General features: G+C 35.1%; 1 protein-coding gene across 6 annotated transcripts in view; it reads right to left on the bottom strand.

The window, feature by feature from the left end:
* Positions 1-5411: 5411 nt before the first annotated feature.
* Positions 5412-16626, bottom strand: part of LOC128987018 (RNA-binding protein squid) — a 31112-nt gene continuing 19897 nt past the window's right edge. The window contains exons 5-11 of one of the 6 annotated variants that reach the window (XM_054407662.1): positions 15904-16035; positions 15647-15740; positions 14283-14324; positions 10871-10996; positions 10044-10121; positions 6803-6913; positions 5412-5763 (exon numbers count right to left, since the gene is read on the bottom strand). In XM_054407662.1, coding sequence (XP_054263637.1) covers positions 6849-6913; positions 10044-10121; positions 10871-10996; positions 14283-14324; positions 15647-15740; positions 15904-16035 — 537 coding nt within the window. In that variant the 3' untranslated portion in view covers positions 5412-5763; positions 6803-6848. The remainder of the gene's footprint in view (positions 5764-6802; positions 6914-10043; positions 10122-10870; positions 10997-14282; positions 14325-15646; positions 15741-15903; positions 16036-16626) is intronic. The other 5 variants (XM_054407664.1, XM_054407663.1, XM_054407667.1 and 2 more) reach the window with 5 other exon arrangements.

Raw genomic sequence — 16626 nt, forward strand, 5'->3', positions numbered from 1 at the left:
TTGCATTTTAAGATTGCAGATACCTTAATCTGATCGTCATATACAGTCCCCACACTCCGGACTGCTCGCCTTTACTACCTCCTTCACAACATCCTACGTCACGGACCTGTTTCCCTCCCTTCCCATAGCATATTAGGATTTTTATCTTTATCTTTTATTATTTGTTGAAGGAGCCGAAACTCCCTGACGACTACCCGGTACCTAGGTGCCCTTAACCTGGGACCCATGGCGTAGGCCAGAGCCTATTAACCAACCCTGAGCACACCATGGGTGGATGGCTTAAGGCCATCAAGCTCTACCGGCTGCCGAAGCAACCCTTCGGAAAGAGGGTTGCCCCTCAATCCTAACCAGGGATACCGGCTACTTTATTCGCACGTCCACCCCAATTGGCTTCCACCAAGGCCGAAGCCCTAGGACCATAGAGGAATGCCCTGGACGCATCACAGTGCAAGCAACTCTCGGGACCTATCTAATCCCTGACCGGCCGAAACCCACCATCAAAGCCAGTAGGAAGGGGACCGCCAGCAAGCTGACGGGTGAACCCAAACCACCCATTTCCACCAGTACCCCATCGAGGCCCTCCCATTGCTGGGAAACCAGGGATAACCAGGGCGATAGGTCCCCAGATTAGTGATGGGAGAATCGAATACTTTAAAGAATCGAATACCGTGAATTCGTAGCCTCCCCTGTATTCGAATACTTGTATTCGAACACCTTTGAGTATGCAAAGCATGGAAAATGAGTGTGTAATTCTTTTTTCCCGTTCTTTTGGCCACTGTTATTTCGTTTTACAGTAATTAATTCATTAATATAATTTATTCTATGTAATTTTAAATTATATGATTTTTAAAAGGTACATTTATTTTGACTTATAATTATTTCGTGGTCAGTTACAGTCTTATTAATGTATTATTTTCTATCATATTAACTAATTAATATCTTAAATAATATGTCTTATTCATTTGTATGGATAATTTACATCAGATATGCATGTTATTTTGCCATGTAACTATATAAATCGGTTGTAGTTATAATAAATTCTATTCAATTGCCCTCTACCAGTAGTAACCTAATATTTTAAATTTCCAATATATTGTAAATGTTAACGATTAATAATAATCTTATGTAAATTATAGGGCTAATGGTAAAACTATAACGAATAGATGAAAACAAAATGCTGCAGTAAAAACATTAAATACTCTAACGAATGCTACGGATTCGTAAGATATTCAAAAGGGAATTCAGTAGTTGAAAAAGTGTTGAATACATTTTTGAATCCCCCGAATTCGCTTTCTAGATGCAAGAAATCCTGCAAAATCTGAGGTCAAGAGTATTCACAAAAAAGTATTCGTACGAATCTGAAGTATTCGAATCTACGAATACTCGGGCTGTATTCGAATACTATTCGATTCTGTATTCGATTCTCCCATCACTACCCCAGATACCCCTAGCGGGCTTGATCCCAACACCCGACCTACTTCGTTTGCCCATCAAGCCCAACATCACTGCCAGGCCCTCAGGGTTTCCCAAAAGGAGGCAGGTTTAGAAGTGGGACCCACCCGGGTGAACCTATCCACAAAAGGTGGCGACACCCTCAACTCAATTGAGGTTCCAGGGAGAACCCCCCACACTCTAGATAACCACAGAAACAACTTTGGATTGCAGATACCTTACTCTAATTATCGTAAACAGATCCCACACTTCGGACAGCTCGCATTAACTACTTTCTTCACCACTTCCTACGTCGCGGACCTTTTTCCCTCCCTTCCCATTGCATTTTAGGGTTGTAGATAACTTAATCTAATCGTCACAAACAGTTCCCACACTCCAGACTGCTCGCCTTTACTACTTCCTTCATCACAGACCTGTTTCCCTCCCTTCCCATAGCAGTATAGGATTGCAGATACCTTAATCTAATTGTCATAAACAGTTCCCATACTCCGGACTGCTCACCTTTACTTCCTTCATCACTTCCTCATTATAGGATTGCAGATACCGTAATCTAATCGTCATAAACAGATCCCACACTCCACACTGCTACCCTTGACTACAATGTATCGAGTAATCTTCAGTTTAATATTTGCTAAATAGTAACAACTGATGTTTTTCCTTTTGTATTGTATTTTGTAATTTGCTAGTATACTGTGGATAGACAACTTACATGTCTTTTGTTTACTTTTTCCTTGTTATTTAATTCAGCCAAGATGGTTACTTAGCAACCCGCAAGACTAATGTAAAAAAATGTGACTTTCAGTTTCATTTTTCTACGTAATTAGATTTTTGTTGGCAGTTCTAACTGCAGTAAACTCGTTTTTAGGCCAGTAATAAACTATTTACAACATTTGAAGAAAATCGTCGTAGCCGTTTTTGAGACTTTGTTCAAGCATACATACATACATACAAGCAAACATTGCTCATATTAGAGAATACGATTGAACCAGGAATAAATGTTGTAAAAAAAAACAACATAGGCTACATACAACACATAACATACAAAAAACCCCACAACATACGTAACATTCCGAAATACAACAGTGCAATCACATCTCAACTGATTTGGCTTTTTTACAACAAATGCTTTAAAGCCAAGTCCACACATGGAAACTTGAGTCGGCCGACAACACAGTTTACTAGCGTCTCATTTTCCCCTTTTTAGAAACTGATGAGAACCTTTTCTGCGAAAGAGTGGGGGATTGTGGGAGAGCCCCTCACGTCAATTAAAGAAAATCTTTAAATTTATTTTATAATATTTTAGTTTGAAAATAAACTTTTTAACTATAAAATTTTTAATTGTAAAATTAAACTGTCATAACCTAACCTAACCAACCAAACTTGCTGATAATACTAGTATAAAAAAGATATAAAAAATTAAACTGCCATAACCTAACCGAACCAACTAAACTTGCTAATATAAAAAATATACAAGCTAAAGTTAAAATCTAATGAAGGTCTACTAATTTAAAAAAATAGTTCTGTTCATAAATAAAATTTTAGATGCCTCAAATTCAACAAAAGATCTACAGTTAGTATTCGCAATCTAAGCAAAACCTTGGACAAAAAGTTTGTGTCACTGGCGGGATTCGAACTGGGGTCCTCCAGATCATGGGTCCGAGACGCTATCACCTACGCCACGAACACCGATGGAATCATATCGTCTCGTTACGGTAATGGTGTTCCCTAAAGAGCAGAGTGACGTCACGCCGGTACACGTCTGTCCTGTACTGTTACGACTGATTGGCACCACCCCTTTCTTGAATGAGGTCTACAAATACTAGGTGTACAACGCAGTTTTCTGCTTGCAATATTGAGTGGAGCTGGCATCTTATATACTAAAAAACTTTTGCAAAACTTATGACAGCTAGCCTGACCATACCACTGGATCGAATTATACGTGGTTGTACCAAATGAAAGATATTTACATGTAGATGTGCAGAATCCCTTTATAAAATGAATAAGGCTCACAAATAAGCACGAAAAATGCATTTGAAATCTTTAAAAAAATATCATGGGTCTTATTGGTTGCCATGGTGATGACGAAATAACGGCAAAATATAAACAGAAAATCAAAACAAATGAAAGATATTCCAATCACATGTTTTATTTACAGTGTATGGGGAAAATAGAGAAAACTGTACATTACATATTTTTGGATGGGTTTTCAACCACGGGGCGACCTCTATGAACATATTATATAAAAATACTTATGGAGACTTTTCTTACGGAGATTTAACATGGGACAAAATTTTAAAGCTTACGATAGCTAGCCTGGCCATACTACTGGACCGAATTACACGCGGTTGGTCCCAAAGGTAATTGTCCCTATACTTGTCCATTTTGCTTCGATTTCAGATATTACTTGACTAAGTGTAATAAAAACAGAAATTAAAAAAATCTATTGATAATTTAACATGGCGTAAAATTTTAAGTCTAATATGAGTGAGATCTGGAGATGGACAGATTTATATGCAGGTTGTGTTAAATGAAATGTTTCCCACGTGCCTGAAAAGTTTACTATTCCTTTAGTGAATCTTACATATTAAAAAGCTTTTGGAAAACTTATGACAATTAGCCTGACCATATTACTGGGCCGATTTACCTGTGGGTTGTTCCAAAAGAAGGTTATGGAAGAAATTATAATCGCATGTTTTGTTTACATCGTGGAGTTAAAATAGAGAAGTTTGCACAATACATACTTTTGGTCAAGTTTTTGACCACGGGGCGAGCTCTCGTATTAATCTAATCCTTTTCTTAAGTCAATGCTACATCTGTTCCTAGTGAATGAGATTAACTACTTGCAGTATTCAAGTAGAGATGATATTCAAGTAGAGACTGTAAATAAACAATAATGTTTTTTGTAAAAAAAATACAACCGACTTCAAACGCTCTAAAAAGAATGAAATAATTTGAATAAAGTAAAACTTTTGAATTAGTCAAGGTGTATTTTCCTTAGTGTATTTAATACTTCAGTAGTATGTTTTATGTACTAGTCCAAGGTATTTTGATCAATTTTAATATTTCCATAAATAATTTGACGAATTGTAGACCTATAATAAAATAGTATATGAAACTTAGTTGATGTTTATGTTAGTAATTATAGTTTGTATAGTTATTTATTTCAATCCAAGTCAGTCTGTAACATACCTAAACACTAGCACAGATTTAAGATATAAATCAGAAATTGATTAATCGTTATACAGTTTTCTACAAAACAATATAATTTGTGGGAACAATTACTTTAAGATAGCTATTTAGTGGAATAGATCATTCCAATTCCATAGTGGGACGGTCAGCCAGTTCTGTCACCCGACCAGGTTACCGAGTTAATTCCATCGTCTCTCATTGCTGGCAGCAGGGTGCAAACAAGACAGGTCTGGGAAACTTTTATTTAGCTAAGCCAGAGTTTTTCTGTGACTTAAAGGATCTTAAAATGAAAATCCATTACTTTTCAACTTCAGTGACCCCCTAGTAAAATCATTTGAGTTTTCCGTGACTGGCACACACCCTGTAATCTTATGCCAGTTTGGACTATTCCCCCTTCCAAACACCTAGGCCTTATACTGTTTTGTCCTTACGTTTACTTTTATTAAATCAAGATTTGTTTTGGTCAAGGATGACTTTTCAACAAGCTCTGCTGGAGCCACTGTTCACAATGTCACTTGAAATGAAATGAAAATCTTTTTCTTTATTGAGGCAAACTTAGGACCTCATGGTCTTTTCTTACATTAAACCTCTAAAAAAACTAATAATAACAACAAAATATTAAAAAAATACAATACAGTTAGTAACATAGCAAGTTATAAAATAGCATAATTTTTTTCATTGTTATCACTTACAGCAGGCCAAGATTGTCCATGACAATTCAAATACCCATTTGACTTATTAAGGTGCTTAACAAGGAAAAAAATAAAAGATTTATTGAAAATGGCTTTTAATGTTAGAGCAGCAGGTTCTGCACACATTTCACATGGACGTCGATGGGTACGGGACTTCCTACATACTAAAACATCACTGTATAATAAAATCCTAGAAAAAGATTTATTACGTCACCAGTAATATTTCCAAAAAGAAAATATCCACGAAATCTATCAACTAAAAATACAAACAAGTATGTTAAATTGTACATGAAAATATATAAATACACAAATATAATCACAAAGCACTCCCGAGTGCAGTCATTTTGCAATTGTCTTGCAACCACATCACTGAACTTGATTGGAATGATTCGATGTGGCTTTGGGCGAAATAATCAACACGTACTCTTATCTGAAACAACATAAATAATATATGAAATATTGGAGATAAGAAAAGTTGACAACAACCTAGGTACAAATAGCAAAGGGGTCCAAGTGTGGCTTGTTTTTAATAGAATATTAATAGAATATTTTTACGCCGCTACGATGCTTTATATTTTCATTGAATAAAAAAAATGTCAAGTGTTCATGTGACACATTTATCAACAATGTAATGTTGTTTGCTATGTCCACTATTTATCTGATTATTATTACTGGCTAGCGTGAGAGAAGTCTTCTTTTTAGGAAAATAACAGAACCACTAGGCTTATGAGAAACTATTTCTATATTCATAAACTCACATAATGACAGATGGCTGTTGGTATTATTTCGACACTGAATTAGAGTGACTGCTAATTTGGTATGTAGAAAATAATTACAGTCTTTAGTTAAACAAGGATAAATGAATACTAGGTATTGTTTTCCTTAAAACCTACATAAAAGAATTATTTGTTTCTTATGAAACTAGCAAGTTTTCCTGTGACAACTTGGACTTCAGTAGGCTTGAGGCTTGATAACATGAAAGAACATAACAGTTAAATATTTAGCATAGAAGAGTCACGGAAGCTCTCCTATTACCTATAGAATTGAAGAGTAAGTAAAGTGATTGAAAGACTATCATGTCTAGGTTTTAAGCTTTTATTGCTAGACACATTTTGAGTGCCAAATAAATCAATTTATTGATGTGAATGAATAATATTGTGAACAGATAAATAATTAATATAAGATGGCCTCACAATGAAACAGTCCTCTTATACTACTACATAATTTTAATGTGGCCACATTACTTAAGAGTGAATTATGTCATCCCACACCCCCACCTGTGTTAGAGCAATCATAAAACCAACATGCATAATACAAGCCTAGATAATTAACTTGATTTACATAGCCAAAAGTGAAACCATATTTTATTATTTTTGAACAACTTAAAGAAATTTTGAATAATTGGAAGTGTCACAAAAGGCAAGGGGTAAACACAGAAGGAAAGAGTTAAAGGCGGATTAACTACTCACCAGACATAAAAAAATGACAAATGAGGGTAGAGAGAGAGAGTGTTGTCTAGTAGGGCGTGTGACGCTGCCCCCTACCGCCTCCCCGCTGCTTTCCGCCACCGTACCCTGCTGCTGAAACAATTGGCACTTCACTCATTGTCCTATACAGGGTGTTCATAAAAAACTGTACATCTAACTTTGTACCCATGCTGTTTATTAAAAGTAGGAGTTTGTTAATGTTAACAAATAAATAAGAGGTTGTGACTAACTATGCCTGGCACAAAAAGACTTAACTTTAAAGAGCTATTATCAAGGATTTGTAAGTGTGCTTAGTTAAAAGATACAAATTTACACACCCGAATTTATGAAATAATAGGCCTATTAAGTAAATGAAGTCCAAGATGAACAATGAGTGAACGTTCAGGAATTGTCTAAAATCAGCAGAGATCTAGACCTGGCGATAAGAGTAACTAGATTGGACTGAACATTCTCATAGCTCTACACTCGTAAATGCGTATACATCCGACTCCCTCTTATTCAATCTCCTTGGGACCGAGGCTAGTCCATTTAACGGTTTTCTTGGTTGAACCGACGTTATAATAGCAATGTCTAATGCATAAGCCAACGTTTATTATTCCCAAATCTTTCCCAAGAGTCGTTTCAGTACCTCTAAGTAGTTTCTGTACTGCCCACTTCCTGCGAATCCAGTTTGGTTAAATCGCGTCCCCAAAAGAGGGAGTCTAATGTAGTAATTTCAGAATTTCGTTACAAGATTACAAATGTATTTTACAATCACTTCTTCAAAAATGTCCTTTTACTATGACCCTTTTAGTTATATACTAACAATAAAAGAAAAAGTTAAATCTTGATTTGCGGAAACCAATCTTAACCACAATTTATAATCATAAAAATGCCTACATACTTTACACCCGCTTTCTGTTCACAACCTTTAGTCGTACTAAATAAAAGCATTGCAATAGCATCAAGGGACTAACACCGTAGCTATATTCACTAACCCTTTGTCAAGTGTAAAAACCAATCTTTTTTAACGTTATGCCTAAAAAAATGAAAACATCAAACAAAAAACAGTGAATTTTGATTGTAGCCACAAGTATTTCAAAGGTTTTTTAATGTAGCCTACAGTTTTGTGACACCCTATATTACATGTTAATTAAGTTGTAATATTTTGTTGTACTACATACACAGTCACCTTGTAGATGTTAATATACAAGGTGGTGAGCCACAAGTATTCAAGTTCTTTTTTAATGTACAGTTTTTATGACACCCTATATTACATGCTCATGAAAGTTATGATATCTGTGTACTATATACAGTCACCTTGTAGATGTTAATATACAGGGTGGTAAACACTTTAACATGAGGTATGATCAAAAATAAATTTCAAATGCAACATACTTTTTTTTACAATAAAAATATTCCATCCCAGTCTTTAAATAATTATATAAAGCAGGTAGCCCACTAGTCCGACGCTCTCTGATCCGATCCGTCAAGTCCCCGACAAAATTACTTTAAAAGGCACTACTCCCGAAGCTCTCTGCAAAGATTAGTTCCGATCCGACACCTTACTCTCTGGGGCATTGTTGTCAGACATCGAATCTGATTTTTCTCTCCAGTCTTCGTGCACCAGGCCTAGATTAGTAACTGTCTTGCTTCGTGTGTGACATTAGTGTAGACAAACTTTTGATGGAAACAGTTTGGAAGTGTCCCATTAGTACATAAATTGTGGACCAGCTATTATGAAAAAAGATTATGCGAACCGGATGGATAAATAATGACTTTTACTACTCGGGCAGCCAAAATTAACAAAAAAGCCTGAAAAATCAATTTCTCGTTTTGCTAATGACCTAGAGCCCGACGGACCAATGTGTTATTGCCTTAAAAAGTGCAGAAGGAGTTGGACTCGGTCGGAGACTGAATGGAACGTATTGGAGAGCATAATAGTGGGTTTCCTGCTTAAAAATTCCCAAAAAAAGGAAAATAATGGGGAAGATCAATTATGCCAAGAAGCAGTAACAACTATAACCCAAATTACAGTTGTGCTAAAATATTAATACTCCTCCAACGCAAAAAATGGCAGTTTCTTTTTTAGGTTAAGTAAATTAATGATTTACTGCATTAAGTTAAAACAAGTTCATGTTTATAGTGTTTCAATCAAAAAAATTTGATTGATTAAATTAATAAATAATTCAAAATACTTATAAACATATTAATAATGGTATACCTTTGATGGTAAAATCAGAATTTTACTTTTATAGAAGATATGATTTACCAACAACTCGATAAAAACACAAGTATGACAGATCGTAAGGCACTGATGGTATTGATGCAATCCTCTAGTAACTGAGAAAAATAAGTATAATAATACACATTTTGGGAGAAAAAATTACTCAATGAATAAAATATTATCATGTTATAAATGCAATTCTTATTGTTTGAATTGTCATTTTGATAAAGAAAATGAAATAGTTGAAAACGTAGTTTGAAGTTATCAACCAAGAATCTTACTATCACTCTCAGCACAAAAACACTTGAGTCAAGTTTACATTCGTTCGACTAGTTGAGGAGTTGAAACTCCCATACAAACAGATAACTTGTAAGGGAAGCTACATTTTTTGACTTAATAACTAGCAAAGTAAAAAAGTAATACTTTAAAAACAATCACACAGTAAAAAAACATTCACGGAAATTAATAAAAAATGAAAAGCTACCACACAACATCAAGTTCATCCAATTTAATTTTAGAAAACAAAATTTATAAACCAGCACCATTATTTTACTTAACGGTATATCTGTGAAAATTCCCACTAAACCAAGCATGTTATAAACTCTCACTTACTTATATGTTTGCACGATTCGATCACACCAGTATGAATAATTTGAGCAACACAGGTTTCAACCAAGAACTTGGCTTTCTTAAATTTATCCTCATGTCACTTACATTTTGGATCAGTCGCCAAGAGTCTCCAGCAGCACCAAGAAGTGACACGATTCATTTGTCAAGAACCCCCCTCCCAATGAGATAACCTGGTATTAGTAGGAAACACACCAACAACATACACATGCAGGAGGTTGCTACAGAGGGATAGGAGCAAGAAAAGGATCGGGCGACCAGACTTCGTACAGTTTTTAGAAGAAAATCTTCCAAATAAGATCGTCTACAAGAATTTAAGCGTTTCAATGGTTTCACTATGTAATGAAATAAAGCCTGCTATGTAACCAGCAAATAATTAATTGAAATTACCTTTTCCTCTGCCTCCTCTGGGAGCAGGAGCGCCATACCCTGCACCGTAAGACTGGTCGTACCCTCCGTAGCCACCATCTAAAGACACAACAAAATGATTATAGATCACTATTGTACATTACAAGGGAAGTAGGCCTATTTCCTAGAACAAGTTACCAATCAATGTTGTAAATTGGCCCTTATATTGGTTTGCATCGGAAGGCTAATTGAATCTACCCTTCATATAACTTTCGGAGTAGTTGCAATCTGAATGGTCTTAATGACAGGCATTTACATAAAACCTTCTGAACCGTAGATTTTGGTAAGCCAATTTCACGACCTGCCTAGTCTAATGACTGTCGAGGCCTTTGTTCGAAGCACAGTCTTACCCTAGTGGTACCTCGGGCGACCACAATTTTTACGTTTCAGCAGACTTCCAGGGTATTTAATCTGACGATGAAACCATAAGACGCTTTAGTGTTTTGGCAACTTTCCCTTTAACACCTGCGAAAGTCAAACTCAAGACTTTCTTTTATGTACAGGAAAAAGTCCTGTCCTGTCCCGAAAATTGGAAAGGAAATAAAAATCCCGTCCCAAACTAAAAATTCAATCCCGTCCATCCCCAATTTGAATACAATGTTAACAACCTGAGAAAAGAATGAGTATCAAAAAGTTGAATTTAAGCATTCTGTTTAATATAAAACCTAAACTGAAACTAATTGGTGCTAAATTTAAGTTCTAACAAATTTAGTGATGGGCCGATACAGTATGATCGCATACATTTATGTATTACAGTTGATTTAGCACTTTACGAAGACTGCACATAATGGGTGTACACAATTACTTACCACCATATCCTCCATAGCCACCGTAGCCAGTGTAGTCATAGCCACCGTAACCTCCTCCATAGTTGCCATAACCTCCGTAGCCACCTCCGTAGCCATCATAACCTCCACCATAGCCTGCAGAATAATCTATATGATAAAACAACATTCTAACATAAGACAAATATCCTAAAAATGCCAAATAAACAAAATTACTAAAAATATACTCCAGCACATGGCTAGAGTTTCAATAGTTGGCAATTTGCTAGCTATAGTCCATAAGAGTTTAAAACATGTGGTTCAACTTTATTTAAAGCATGGTAATATATTTGACTATTAATACAAATAGTGTCTAAAACTCTATTTTGTACATTATTTTTTGTTACTGACATAGTTTCTGGGTCACTACAGTTCATTGCTATAGCTCATAATAAGTCATTCCATCAGTTTGACTTGGTACAAATCATCGTGTAATTGGCAGAAATCAGTAATTTATATCAGTGCAATCTTTAGGTGGCTCACATCAACTAAGACAAATTTGATCAAAAACCTGGTGACAACTTTAACATGGGGATGGAATGTCTAGTTGTATTAATAGTCAAAGGTAATATGTACTGTAATATGTATAAAGTACTTTTATAAAGCTGAAATAGACCTTTTCCCAATTTTAAGGGTCTGGATTAGTACGGTTGGTTGTGTTAGGTATGTCTGAAAAAAGTGCAAAAGTAGATCTAGTCCGGTCAAACTGATGTGCAGATAAAGATTGTCCAGATAAAGAAATGTCACTTCTACAAAGTGTAGTCCAGTTAAAAGGTGTCCGGATAAGAGGGAGTCTACTGTATGTTTATTGTTGGATTAACCGTGGTTTTCATTGCTTTTCAGTTATCTGTGGTCTCTCTCCTTCCATTACATGAATAATCGAGGTTCTACTGTAGATGTATTATATCAACAAGATTAAGCCCCATCTACAAACCGTAACTAGTACTAAATAGTATAATACTTTTAAAATAGCTGAGGGGGGCATAATGTCATAAACTTTTTTGTTAATTACCAAGTCCAAAACCAATCATTGGCTGCGTCCCCTACCTTTAAAACTGCTGTAGGTCCAAAAGTAATCTTCACTAGAACCAATATTACAATTTTAAGTATTAAGTTCTGGTGAATACTGTACTTTTGAACCATAAGCAGTTTGAAGCAACAGAAACGTAGTAAATTTTCATTTTTGGACCCTGAGTAATTAAATTAACTACTGAAATTAAATACAAGTTTTTAAATAGTATAATGTAGTTGTAACATCTTCATTTTTGTCATAGCCTATTGCAGATATTTTTCTGGGCAGAAATATTTGCCTTTTCAACATTGATAGGAAATAGTATAGAAAGATTAGTCTTTTTAGTTCCCGCAAAAAATAGATTCCTATCACATGAACAGGTAAAATACAAAAATAAAACTAGAGAAAGGGGGCTGGCGTGTTGTTATTTTTTTAGTGTGAATAAAGGAGATTGTAAACTTTAACCGTGGAATTATTATATGGCACTGCGACAATAGCTTACTCCTATATTACGAATTTCTGTCAAATTCAATGTTAATTTAACGAACCTTGTTTTTGAGAATACCCCAGTATAAATATATATTTAGACCCTTTAAATTGGTTTAACCGAGGTTCCACTGAATATGCAGAGGGGATACGTTATATCACAGAATAAAATAAAATATCAGGGCAGGGGAGATGGCAAGTCACAGGGTGTATTTAAATGCCTTAAAATATAAAAGACACCATTGTCCTATTCATTCCTACATTTGTTAAGTAACAGCAATTCATTCATTTATAGACTGTGATTGGAGCTACAGAGATTCTAAACATTTATTACTGCACAAGGACCGTCTCTTTCAAAAGTGAACTTCACAATGAAATGCATAGGCCTACTTCTAGAAAAAGACTGAAAAAATCTCATCAATTTGGAGCTAAAGAAACGCCTTTGGGACCTCTGAAATAATATATTTAGAACTATTGCAACAAATAATTAGTTTTGGAACTACTGTAATTAGACCCTGTGCATTAATCACTCCAAACCTAGAATAATTTTCTAAAAATGTAAGATGATATTACTCAGATAATATTCAAGGCAAAAGATGTGTTAGTATATTCAAACTCGGCTTTTAATAGAATTTCATCATGCATATCTAGGATTATTGCAGTCAGTGAACCCCATGCTACTGGCTACTTGACAAAAGTCCAGCAAACAACAAATTCTTAAACATCATCTATCCCAAATACATTTACAATAATTAATACTTTGTATGGAAGGAGACCCAGTAATGTGAATCATGTGCTTGTGAGGGGGCAGGGAAGTGGGGGGACTCATTGTTATACGAGATGTCCAGTGAAACCTTGAGTTAGTGAAGATTTTGTGTCACAGTGAGAAATTTGTGGTAAAATAACTTATTGCAGTTATCAAACATGGGCAGATAAGAGAGTGACGGATAGGCAAGATTTTTGTTTTCTTTGAGGAAATCTGCTATGGAATCACGATAGTGCCCTGCAGACTGATTGGGATACTGCTCTAGGTCGAACCAAACCTCATAAGCGTTCTTAAGAAAATGTCAATTTTGAACCAACCCGGTTCAGGAAACTCTTCTCCATTGTCAAGAAAGAAGTAACACCGTCAATGTAATCAATGTAAGGTGCCTGGAGGAGTTCAGTGGATTGGAACTAAGATTTCTCACTTTTTACCTTTATAGGTCCAAATTTTACCTAACCTAATAATGAAGTCTGGCTGGCAGACTCCTCACAAACAAAACAAAATCTGCATGAAACTGTTTTTATGGGACATGAAAATCAAATTTGCTGTGAAGGAGAATAGGACTATTAAAAAATTGACACTAGGCTATGGTCAAATCATACCAGTGGAACAATGGAAGGATAAGTTTGTTGTGGGCAATTAAAGTACAGTAGAACTTAGAACGTAGAACTAGAACCAACCGGGCAGTGGATTAACCGTGGACAATAGATTACTCTAAAATCATGTTACATAATCTTACTATCCAGAAAATTTTATTAAAAAATAAATGATTAAGGTGTAGTTTTGTTATCTTTATTAACTTATTGTTATATTATTTTACCTCAATTTGATACTTTTTTTAATGAATAATCTAATGTTTTTTTTATCATCATCATTATTCTGCCCTGAAATAGCATGTAGCAGTAGTAGCCTATGCTTTTTTACGTCATGTTGGATTAAAAAACCACTGTGGTCTCCCTCCCCGTCCATTACCCCGGATATCAAGGTTATGCATTACTTTGAAGGTGACAAAAATTGGGTGTGCAAAATAAAATTGTAAACCAATTCCTGTTAGGTCCCCTTCTGAGAAAACTTAAATCTAAATTAACACACAATCACAAATTAGTTTAGGTATGAATATAAAAAATACGCACCGTAGCCTCCATAACCTCCCTGGCCGTAGCCTCCTTGAAAACCTACGACAGAACAATATCTTTAAGAGATCTTGCTCTTTGTAATTACTAATTGATTATCAACAACTTTAGAATATAATGATTGATCAAATGTTAAAGAAAATAAATTATAAGTGAGACTTGAGACAACGGTGCGCAATTCATGTTTACCATTAGTAAACCATTATTTATAACTTAGCTTATATCAAGTTAAAACTAATTCTGACTGTCAGAACTAGTTTTAACCAACAGTAATGAAGTAAGAATATATTTGAACGCCTTAGCAATAGGATAGTAAAAGCCTAGAAGTATGTTTATAAACACATAAATTAATACGTTTGTGAATTGTTGGGACGTATTAATGCTGCTGCCGAACCGTCACAATTTTTACAGAAACATTGAAACCAAAATGAGAGAACCTAAAGTACTTCTTAAAGGTATGAACATTGCAAGTAATCTTCTAAAAAAAACTTCTTTTGTAATATGGGGGCAGTTCAGAAAGTAGAGCAACGCTCCTGAATGAAATATAAAGTTTGAAATAAAAAATCTTTTAAGAGTAACAAAATTATGTAATTTTCTAAATAGGCTAGTGTTTTGAAACAAAATAAGGCACTTGGTCAAATTTTAAATTCCTTTTCTGTAGAATTCCGCAAAAAAATCTAAATTTTGGCAAAAAAAAGTGCTCGAGGTCACTGGAGTGAATCAGAGAAAACCTCCCACTTAAAAGATGGAAGGAGATGGTGTCTGCGATTTGGATTGTAAGGTGGGGTGTTTCATGCAAACACACAATTATGGACTTTTAACTTTTGTTCAGCCACTTTGAAACTGAATACACCAATTCCGGACAGAAATTCATTGATCTGTAAAATTCACGGGCTTAACAAAAGATTTCTAAATGTTTTAAGTTTATAGCCAACAAAAATTGTAGGGCAGTTACATTAGGCACTACACAACTGGCGGTATTTCCAATTGCAGCATATATTTTTTTAACATTACGAGAATGGGCTGCAACACAATTTCGCTGTGACAGCTGGACATTAAATAGACACCCACTTCTGTACTAGAAAGTGTGCTCATATCTAAAACAGAAGTGCAAGCCACTGTCCAAAATTGTATTTCCTCCCTTAGTTATTATTACTGGATTTAATTGTTGACATGACATGTGGCATAAAAGATAAAAATAAGCTATCCTATTGAAAATTTGGCATATTCAACAGTAATTAACGATTTTTATCAGCGCACTAGTTTGGCGGTTCAATTCAACTACGTCCATTACAACTCGGCACTTGAGAATGGACAGTATGTATCTAGTTCTATGAGTAGTCAAAGGTTCCCCGTGCATTTACCTCCTCGGCCCCTGCCTCTGCCTCCTCGGCCACCACGACCTCCTCTCATACCCCCCATGCCATCAGCCTTGGGTGTTGCCCTCTTCACATCAACCTGAACAACCAAAAATAAAACATTAGGTTTAAGAAAAACTTTTTGCAATGAATTAAACTCAAACAAAGCTATACAGTAATACCCAACATTATGTCACTTTTATGGTTGTGGGAAATGTACAATGAAAACTTATAAAGTAAAAAATCTGAGTGCTTCAACTTACCTCCTTGCCGTTGATTGACTGCTTGGGTGTTTTCAGAAGCTCAGAGACAACCTGCTCTGAGTCAAATGTGATAAAACAGAATCCTTTTCTTTGGTTTTTCGTCTTGTCATAAGGCATTTCAACTTCAACAATCTGAAAATACAAATATACTTTAAATAAAGATACGAGCAAATTATGATTAACTAAGCAAAAGAAAATAGTGTTAAATATTGTTAAAAATTCAATCAAACCTTTATAAATAAATTGTCTGTTTCACCTTAGTCTCTCGATTAAACTGAATTATATATTTAATTCTTAACACTTGCTATACAGTGTAAAACTGTCCAAAAGCAAAAAGACATTATTATTATTAACCTTGATAACTCAGCAAGCAAATTTTTTCATTGAATGAAACTAAATTCAACTGTTTTAATTAAAATCAGCTGCGTGTAAGGTTAAACAAACATGTTTTTCTATGTAATTACTTGAACATGTTCAACTTTTCAGCGCTGCCTACCCTCCGCTGGCAGTTACGTGACCTCCTCGCTGGTGGCAGCCAGCCAATGTGAACCCCTAAGCTCATAAGAGGCTAGTAAACTAACATGAGTTTAGATTTCTTGTTTGTTTATGCAATGTTAGTTTCATTGTAATGCATTTTATACTTATGTTTGTGAATATTAAACATGGTCGACACCAACAAGTGGTCAGGAAAGGACATTGTAACATGTCTAGATTTATTTCAAA

The sequence above is a fragment of the Macrosteles quadrilineatus genome, unplaced genomic scaffold (assembly GCF_028750875.1).
Source record: "Macrosteles quadrilineatus isolate MER2022 unplaced genomic scaffold, UCM_ALF_1.0 Scaffold_2__2_contigs__length_208266976, whole genome shotgun sequence".
Taxonomy (NCBI): domain Eukaryota; kingdom Metazoa; phylum Arthropoda; class Insecta; order Hemiptera; family Cicadellidae; genus Macrosteles; species Macrosteles quadrilineatus.